Here is a 10,633-nt window from a genome sequence, read left to right as displayed (position 1 = left end):
CGCTCTTCGTTATGTTTCAAATTATTTTTAAAATCAAAATATCACAAACGAGAGTTAAGGACTAGATGAATTCTGTTGTAAAAGGTGCTGGGAAAACACCTGCATGAAGTATAGGGAGTGACTGCTTTTTAGATGACTTAGTATGGAATTCCAGGCAAAAATGTGATCCATGTCGTTGAAGGGTCTGAGCAAAAAATCTGTGATGTTTGTACGAGTATAGGAAGATAATCTGTAAAGCATTACCAAGCTGGAATAACGAACTGGAGAATTCTTTATATTCTTCTGTAATTTTATTAGACTCTGCCTTTTTTCTGTCCTGTCATCTAGTATCCATTGTTCTAGCACTCCGATCCGCTACCCCCTCTTCATCCCTCGGTCATGTTGAAGTATGTGCTGTCGGTCAGAAAAGGCTGAAGCACTGCGAGGGGAGATCATGAAATATGTAACCCAAGATATACTGGGAGTGAAGTTGTATCTATACCCGTATCTGTTTTTTTTTCTTCATCTGGTGTAATCTTTTTTTCCTTATTTTTAACAGTTCTCAAAACTTCCATTTCAGAATAAATGAAGCTAAACAGTTCACCTCTTTCTTTCCGGAACGGCATTTTGCCATGCTTTTAGAAGTCAGTAAATTCGATCCTCCCAGCATGTTTTTGCAGAAGCAATTTCACAATTTGGGTGACTTCATTGGTGGTAATAAAAAGCTTTGTTTTTGTCAGGATGAAAGGTTTCTTTTGCTTTCAGTTCTAGAGCTTTTAGAAATTGTTTTGATCTTTCTGTCTCCTGTTAAAAACGGGAGTATGGACTTTGGGGATTATTTCCCTGTTACAATTATGGAGAAAAAACCCCCGTTAACTTCTGAGGTCATCTACTGTCTTTTTCTCTGAATAACAAAAAATATTAGTGCTTTTAGGTTGATTTAGGTTAATAACTAGCTCTAATTTTGGAGTTGTTCTAATTTAAAAAAAAAAAAAAATCATTTAAGGTAGACAAATTCTTTCCTTCTCTCCAGCCAGTGGCTTTGCAAATGCTGCCTTTTATGTGCTCTGTTTGAGGAGCCAAGTGCTCTTACTTACTTTAAAACTTTTCTTCTTCATGCTACCACAGGAAATTCCTAAATCAGTTTCGTAGGTCTTTGAGCAGACTTCTCCCATATAAACCAATTTAAGAAACAGGCTGTGGAGCGTTGTTCCTTGGACTGGATATTTTATAAAATAGGCCCTTATTTACCAGTTTTTGCCTAGAGGATTCCTATGGGACTCTTGGAGAAATGAGCACGGATCTTTGTGTCTTGATTAACAGAAGTATAAATAAGAAAGTCAGTATTGAAATTATGTTGACATAAGATTTCTCTTGTGCATAGTAAAGTGGTGTATGTAGAATCAATGGAAATAGTCTCTTCATTATTGAGAAGTTTGAATGTGTGAAAATTAGGAGTTGATATGATTACTTAGAGCTAGGAGTAAGCAAACATTGGCAGATTTTTGTCTACTGTTCATCAGATGAAAGTTTTATGGCCATTTAGGGACAAGTCAGCCGCATCTTTTAAGCATGATTCTGCGATTTAGGGAGAAGGAGCAGGTCACAGCTAGCATGGTTATCAGATGGTTATGATATTTCTGTGCTTCATTTTCATGAATACAAACACCGAAATGGTGTCTGTACAGAGTGAATGCAGTTGTGTTAAATAATTCTGAAAATTAATAACTTCTTCAGGTACTAATGTAATGAAGGCCATGGAGGGGAACAGAACTCTCTGCTGTGTGATAACTGAGAAACAACTGTTCTTTCGTGTGTTTTCTTTTTCTAGGCTATTCTGTCAAATGCTGAAAGATGAGGTAACTTGCTTTATAACGAGGAAGAAACTCTCACACTGAGCTTTTTATGGGTATTTTATTAGTGAATCTTTAAGCTCTTCAGAAGTACATGATTTTGTGTAAACAGATAAAATGGGGCTCCTTCTATTGGTCTTGGTTTTTTGGTTTCTAATTTGGATAGATGAAGTATATTCTAGTGAAGATTTCTGCTTTTTTTTTCTTTTTTTTTTTTTGCAAAGGCTTTCAACAGAAAGAAAAGATTAGGTGTATAATTGTGATTCATATTTATCTGTGTATGCTCCAGAAGCCTTGTCTTCTGTATAGTCACAAAGATACATTAGGTATGTAGTGTGAATGATAAAATTGTTAGCATCTGTTTACATACTGATAGCAGGTGAAAATAAAGCTATCAGTGTAAATGACTTACTGTTATTAAAGCTGAATTTCTGTCTTCAGGTAATAAGTTCTGTTTGTGTTTCTCCAGTTCAATTCAAAGAATGCTCTATTATGAATGAGCTTTGAGATTAGAAACTAAGAGCCCTGGTACACCCTTCAGTAAAGGTGATGATGCTATTGAATAAAACTTTCTCTTCTAGCTATATAAAATATTTCTATCTTAGTTTGGCAGTTCCTTGGTCCAGAATCCTTCTCTGAAATGGCATGCAAGAGTTTTGAAATTACAGAATGCAGCTTGTATGCCTGAAATATTTTTAGTAATTTTTCACACTTAGTGGTAGTTGTTTGGAAATGATTACAAAAATATTTGTGCTCTTGTTGAAATGTATTACTTGAATATTAGTTGTAGATAAGTGTACCCATGGGGTAAAAAAAGGTGCTTTGCTCTATGAACAGTGTATCGCAATAGATTAGCAAGCAGTCTGCTTAGGGTTTAATTTCAGGTGATCATGTCAAGGGATTACATGATTTTCACGGATGAGTTTGAAGCATGGGTTTGGCTTTCTTCTGTGAAGTCGGACAATGAGTTGACTTAAGTGGAAATAGGAAGCTAAGTCAAACCCAGTGCAGATAAATAAACTCAATTCTTTAGCTGAATAGTTATTATTTTGTGAAATTCTGATGATGATGATCAGAATAATCCCTTTCATTGACAAACAATTTTAAACAATAAAGACGGTTCGCTTTGTTGAAATAATGAACTATTCAGCAAGGTAATTTTAAAACTGGATGTTTATAGTTCATAGTGAGGATTCTGCAACTGGTTTATTCTTAGTGTGTCATGTTTCACTTCATCAATTCTCATAATCTGGTTTAATTTTGGTATGCTTGGAGTGGGAAAAGCTATATCTGGGTGAAGTACAATGTATAAAACTTACTTGTAAATTTGGGATGTTTTTAATGGGATGAAGTTGCATTATATATCCAGGTTAGAGGGAAAGAAATTACGTGAGATACTATATATTGAAGTTGAAATTATGTATGAACACATTAACTGAAGCCTTGTTCATTTAGATTTCCCAGAATCACAGAGGGGTTAAGATTGGAAGGGACCTCTAGAGGGCATCTAATCCAGCCTCCCCACTCAAGTAGGGCCATCCAGATCAGGCTTACAAAACGGTGTCCAGATGGGTTTTGAATATCTCCAAAATTCCATATCCACTCTGGACAACCTGTTCCAGTGCTCAGTCACCCATTTAAGCTCAGCTTGACCGTAGTCAACACTTGATTCAGTCTCAGAAACGTAGAAGGCGAAATATGAATTAAGTTGTGAATTTTCATTGAAGTAACCTTTACGTATAAACGCAGACCCCTCTGCGGAAGCGGAGTCTTCTAACTGTCTTTTGATTTCTTGCCTGCTGTACTACACACTTAATTTCCTTTTGTTGCTAATTTCTTTTCTTCAACATCTTTCTTGTTGCTGAGGATGTCAAGTGCCTCCTATGAATAAGGTTAATTTGCAAGCAGATCTGGTGATCTACACATTGGTATTAGTAAAGTGCAAGGTTTATGATGAGTGGTGTCACAAATGTTTTTTAATTCCACTCTTGTATGCTCTAATACGTCATGAAGGCACACAAACAAGAATCAGCTGCTCTGTGATTATTTACATAATTCTTTGCCTAATTAGTTCTCCAACTATGTCATTTTGGGCTCCAACTATTTTACTTTCAAGCTTTTTGAATAGGCAGTTTTTCAACACGTTTATTAATTTTCCCACAGTGTCTGCAGAAACATGTTACGGATTGAGCTGACGGACAGTCAACCAAGTAAAACTAACTTCTATTTCTTCAAAATAGAAGACTACACAGTAAAGATAGTAGTCTGGTTTTATACCATTAAAATTTATATACTCTGCGTTGGATTAATAACAAAGTTAGAATTTTATCACAACATCAACTGTTAGTGTGTCAGTTGTTTCAGATATTCTGGATGTATCTCTCCCTTTAAAGAGTTGTGGTGTGTACGTGTCTCTCCAGAATAATGAGGCGGCGTTGTGATACGCGGCTGCATTCCCTCCTGCTTCAAGTCCTGCTGCCATTAATTCCATAGTTCAGATCAGGACAGGAGAGAAACATTCAAACATGTAATTTGTCGTGGAAATTTTAATAAGCCAGTTTAATTAAAACTGTATTATCTGAGACACAGAACATTCTGATGGAAATTGTCAATTTTCGGAATAGTAAATGAGTACGCGAGTTTGGAATAGCTGACAGAATATTACATTATTTTGAACTGTAAATTTAGTAAAGCACAAAAGGATAAATGTTGACATATATATTTTCCATCATGCAGTATTTAGGATTATGAAGGCTTGGAGGTTTATCATTGCTCAATGACATAGTTCATGGACATTTTGCACTTAACACAGATTTATCAATCAGCAAGTTAAAGCTAACAAACAAAACACTGCATATTTTTCAAAAAGGCGTTATTTTAAGAAAGAAGTTATTTACATGGGAAATAGTAAATGGATTTACCAGTTTTCCTATTGTAAATTATAAATTATGATTTACTGTAACTTTTATCTAAAGCCAGTGTGTCATATAAAATCTGACTGCAGAAGAGAAGAGGTAGAAATCCATCTGAAAAGGCTGGTGTGGACAAACTGAAGGTTTATAATGAAGCCATGTATCTCCGTTTTTAGTGATGCCGTGCTGTCTTTTGCGAACGGTTTCTGTCTGTAATGCGTGTTAGGATCCATGTGTATAGTAGAGTAAGAAAACTTGACACATTCAGTAAAACTGAAGTTAACTGGAAAAAAAGTAGATCAGATACTTAAATCAGTAAACTTTAGGAGGCTTTGCTTTCCAGACTCCTAGGAAATCCCAGGCTGATTATTTTTTGTGTCCTCATTATATTGCTAAATTATATAATATGCTAAGTACATTGATTCTTTCCCTTTAGGTTGAGTATATTTATGAATGAGGACATCTTCCATCTCTAGTCCCAGTGGGCCTTTCTTTTCTTTTGTCTTTGTGGTTTTGCTCTCTGTTAGGAGTTAATCCATCTGTAGAAGAATGCCAGCTGACTCCTTCTGAAATCAATTTTTTTGTGTCAGCACCAACTTTTGAGAATCAAGCATTACAGGAAAAACTCTCCCAGTGGAATGCTGCTTTCACGTGTTCTCAGCTTCCTGTAACCAGCAGCTGGAAGGAGATGTCAAAAACTTCTATTTAGTCTTTGAAATGCTTTTGGAAAGTGTTAAGAAGTTTCTGGCAGGTATCTCCTTTTTGTTTGCAGTGCATTCTTTCTTCTTCTGGAGGTATCCAAGACATCAGCTCTGCGGTCTGTTTGTTTTACTGTTTCAGACCTGTAGTCAACATCCCTTAAATTCCATTTTATAGTGACTATATGCCCTGGAGAGAGGTCTCCTTCACTGCTGGAACACCAGTGCATTTTTTATAATTAAATTACCGATGTTCTTTCTACTCTGGCATGTTTATTGTTGATGAATGCCAAACTGTCACTGTTGGCTTTCGTTTTGTTTGTAAATGCTGACAGGAATAGGTCTTGCCTTTGGGCATGTGAGTTTTTTGTGTGTTCAGGTACCTTATTAACTATTATTCAAGTTATTGATATATTGATGTGAAATTCAAAGTTATGGAAGAAGTGATGACTTTCCTTCCAGCAGATTTGAGGTCCTTAACCTTGATTTCTCTGATCTTTTTTTCTTATCTGTTTACGTGGAAGAAAGCAGTAGAAAGCATGGAAGTGGTCCTAATGTGGACATAAAAAATTTAATTCTACTATTGATGGTAATTGGTTATTCTTCGTCTCTGACATAACGTAGTAGCATAGTGTCATGGTAACATTTGTATCCATTGGTTGCTTAATTAAGTGTATTAATTTAGCATTGCACTGAAATGCCAGGAAACTGTAGTCATCATATTTGAAAGTGTAAAAAGTCATTGCTTAATGACTGAAAAAATCTTCTCTGTGAGTACAGCTGGCTTTGTACAGCGATATTAATATTGTTTTCTGATACTAATGCTACACTTGCGGATTTCTGCGGTGAGAATGTTATCCATCTGGGTAGCTAACTATTTTTATTCTTTTTTTCCCCCCCTTCCTGGTGGTGGTCATGGCCAGGCAAAGCACAGAACTGAATGGAAGCTTAAGTCGGCAGCAAATGTAAATGTTAACACATCAACAAAATCCTTTTAGGAAAAAAAAAAAGGGGGGGCAAGAAAAAAAGATGCGGAAGCTTCCAGGCCTCTCTTTTAACATGAAGAAGAGACAGGAAAAAGTATCATCGGTAGATAACTGAAATTCGGCAACAAGACTTAAGTAATAAGGATAATGGAAATTAATGGTTATATTTACAGGTGTCTTTGTAGTTTAAAAGACATGAATTTTTTGTTGTTGTTGTTATTTGTTTGTAATTTAGTTTTCTACAGAGTCCTTTAGAGGCATGGCATGCAGAGGATTTTACTGGATTGCATGGTAAAGCACATGTGATTAACTTCTTGGTACCAGTTACTGAACAGTGGTTTATTTATTTATTGATCTCAGGGGGATGTGTTGAAACCAGTGAAGTAGGATAGCACTTTTGGAAGACACCTGTAAAATGTCAACTGAAATAACACTTCTTCAAAATTCAAACTTGACACTTAGAAAATCTCAGAGCAGTTTTGTGTAGTTGCCATCTGCAGTAGTATTAAAATGAAAAAAGGAAATGGCTTAAAGGGCATAAAATTTCCTTTACCTAGTAATGACTAAAGTATTTCAAAACTTTAAAAGTGTGACTGTTTTTTGTGACTTGTTTTTTAAAAAAATTTTTCCATATAATACTATTTACAGCTAAGTCTTGGCTTAGAATTTTCTTATGGTTACGAAAGAAACTAAAAAATGTGTATATGTGGAAAAACAAGCTTGTGAATAAAGTAATTTCTCTGAGTTAAAGAAGCATCTTTACACTTGATACTTCTGTGACTTTTGTTTTGCTTCAGAATACTAGGAATGAAACCTTGTTTAGAGTTTTTAAATGAGCACTCAAAGCTTCAATCTATATTAATGAAAACTGTTGGAATTAAGTATTTCTACTATGCAAAGTTTTGATAGCTTAGATGTTTCAGTAATGTTTTTTGTGAATTAGTGTAGGTGACTACGGCTTTGCTTCTCTGGAATTACTGTATTGACGTAAGTCTTTGCAACGACTTCAAGCAGTACATTTCAAGGTGACGTTTCCAGTTACTAATGCTATTTATGTAGCGTGTAGCCTGTGACAAAGGTAATTTTTTGTTACTGTGACATGGTATATGACTGGAAACTATTGCCTCTAGAGCACTGACTTGTTTTCTTCAAAATTAAGTGTAGTTAAAATACTTTCTTCTCTCTTTGCTCATCATACTCATCCATCTTACCGACATTCTTTTGTCTTACAAGCCATCTGTTAAAGGTGTTTCTTATTTGCAGCTTGGTAGGTATTAAATAAAAAAATAATCATGTTGAAATTACAGTATATGTTTCTAGAGTGATACTTTAAAATATGTCTAGTTTCAGTACCAGTATTGTTGTTTTCTTTTTAGTGCTTACTGTTGTCATTCCTCATGTTGAATGTGTAACCTGAATGGGGGCTTTGACTCTGGGAGCTTTGTCTTGAAGAATTCATTTCAAATTTGGAATGTTCAAAGGTTTTTTTTCTTTTTTTTTGTTTCAGACTTTTCAGTCATTTTTAATACACTGATTTGGTATTATGTCATATTCTATGAGATTGTTTTTACAGGAATCACAGGAACAATTTGTATAATTGCATACCTTCGTATTTCTTTTTCCTAGTACTTTTGGTGAGTTGTTCAACACAGTTGTCTGCTGACTCTAAGGCAATTTGTGTTTTTCTAAAACTTTTTAGACTGTGCTCAATAATTCAGTTATGTGCCATTATTACCTATTCAGTGTATTCTTGCCATTAAACTTTCTTTTTTTTTTTTGGTCAGTTAAATGTCGTTGAAGACTGAACTATACCAAGTTTCTCCTGTATTAACATGAGCGACTCAACAGTCCAACCTTGAAATTCTAACCAAGCAGGTTAAACTTAATTTCAGTAAACTGAAAATGTAGGTATTATTGCTGTGTTTCCACTGGTATGAAGCCATATAGGTAGATACTACCATTTTGAAATCTTAAGCTCCGAATTAAGATCCATCACATTGTTGGTTTCTTCTTTTTGCCATTCTAAACAAACATTATAATCTTAATGAAAGAATACGGCTTTACTTTAGTGCTACTGAGACTCTAATGAAGAGAGGTTTACTTGGAAAATAATTTCTTAGGAGGAAGATTTACATTATATAAAGTTTTCAATCATACTTTTAAAAACCAGTTTTTAAATGACTATTTACATACTCTCCCATTAGAGCAGGAAAATCCAAGTGAAGTATTAGCCTCCTTTCCAGTGGAAGATATTTTCAGCCTCGTTACTCTTGCATGTAGCTTGGAAATGACAGCCTTTCAAGTACTCAACAATATCCAAACACTACAGAAATGATATGAATAGAATAGCCACCTGAATTTCCTTTCTTTATTCTGCAATTTGTTGACTGTTTTCTGAAGAATCATTTTTTGGTTTAGTCTAATTGCAAAAATGAATTGTTTATACAATTTCTCTGTATGTCTCTTTCCCCTAATTAGTTTCCAGGTTGGTTGTTATTTTGCAGAGAGATAGGGATCTGAAAGATAGTGAGTAATTAGAAATGTGATACTAGGCAGAATCTCAAATTAGAGACTCAAGTATGGGGAGAGTTTGAAGCATGAGCTCTGCTGTATGAAAAATCGGAATCCACATGGAAGAGAGTCGTTACAAGTAAGAGCCACAGGGAGCCAGGCTGCATGATTTTTGTAGTTCAGGGAATAACTTGGGTCTTTTGTTCTTTGGTTTTGATATGTACAGCGCAACACTTTAATCAGCTACAGTTCAGTATCAGCAGAACTAGTTTAATCATGTACTAGCTGTTTTTTTTATAGTGATTTGTGACTTCGTGGATATAAACTATCACAACAGAATAAAAGAGCAGACTGAAACTTGTTTTGAGGCAAACTAGTATTTCGCTTAATAACTTCCACCTTTCCTGTTTTTGCAACAGAATTGCTGTGAAAATACTTTCTCATATGGGGGAAAAAATGCCACATTTTTCTATTTAAAAATATTATGCCAAACCTTTAATCATGAGTGCTGGGATGGAAGTCAATCGCACTTTCATTTCTAGACTTCATGGAAAAAAAGTCTTTTGTTGTTCCATGGTGTTTTTCTTAGTAAAAATTTTTCAAAGCTCTTTGTCAGTTAACTGGGGCAGGTGGGTGGATATTCCTTTTTTACAAGTTCTGTGAAATTACTTAGTTAAGAGAAGACCCAAATAAGTGTGCCTAGTAGAGGAAGCCTGAGGCATGAGCCTTCCTGATGTGTCTAGGCATTAAAGAATCCACAAAGGCGGCACATCTATAATAAAAGGTAAAGAAAATCAGACGTCATACTATGTAATTTTGTCATTGGTAGTTATGCACAACGCAAATCTTACATATAAAATATATTTATATAATATGGGGGACTTGGTGTTTTTTTAACAGTGTGGGGCATCATAATCAGATTCTCACAGGAAACTAATTTTCAGTGTGTTTCATATAATGTATTTTACAAAATTAATCGTTTATTAGGAAAAAAAGTCAAAGGTATTTGGGAATTTTATTAAGTCAGTGATATAGTCTAATAATGGTAAATCTTCACCATTGGAAAGGGGTCATTTGATGGAAAAGTGTGCCACCACCTTATGTTGGTATGAACTTGCAAACATGTAAACATTAATATATAAAAGTGTCATATTTGAAAGCAGGACAGCACTAGCAAATTTTCCAGTTCTAACCTTCATACTGTTTTCTTGATATTTTTTTTCTACCGTTAGATTTGAATCAGTTTCCTTAACAAAACCTTACAGCTTTGCTGAGAGTGCCCGAGAGCAATACGAAAAATTGTCCAACATGCACAACAACATGACTAAATTGTATGAAAATTTGGGAGAATACTTCACCTTTGATCCCAAAGCAATAAGCATAGAAGAATTCTTCGGTGATCTGAGCAACTTCAGAACTCTTTTTTTGGTGAGTAATGTCTGCAAAACTTTATACATACTTTTATTTCCTCTTTGATTTTTCCCAATTTTTAATTCTTTCCTTTTCTCTCTATTTCTGTCATTATAGTTAATTTTATATTCTATTCTGTGGCAGGAAACTGGATGAATGTTTCAATTTTTTTCATTTTTGGTCACTGATAGCTATCATCTTTCAGTTTATAACTTGCAAACTCAACTGTCAATGTGGTTGAGACATATGGATAATTGGAAAATATTTTTCCTCTTTTAAAAACC

General features: G+C 34.8%; 1 protein-coding gene across 1 annotated transcript in view; it reads left to right on the top strand.

Annotated features, from left to right (window-relative positions):
• The window catches only part of LOC104626112 (protein diaphanous homolog 2-like), a gene marked incomplete at both ends in the record, with an annotated part of 80,377 nt that overhangs the window by 35,787 nt on the left and 33,957 nt on the right, over window positions 1–10,633 (top strand). The window contains one exon of the mRNA XM_010293942.1: window positions 10,203–10,367. Coding sequence (XP_010292244.1) covers window positions 10,203–10,367 — 165 coding nt within the window. The remainder of the gene's footprint in view (window positions 1–10,202; window positions 10,368–10,633) is intronic.

This window comes from Phaethon lepturus, unplaced genomic scaffold, assembly GCF_000687285.1.
Source record: "Phaethon lepturus isolate BGI_N335 unplaced genomic scaffold, ASM68728v1 scaffold10239, whole genome shotgun sequence".
Lineage (NCBI taxonomy): Eukaryota > Metazoa > Chordata > Aves > Phaethontiformes > Phaethontidae > Phaethon > Phaethon lepturus.
This window is presented reverse-complemented; position numbering and strand designations above follow the sequence as displayed.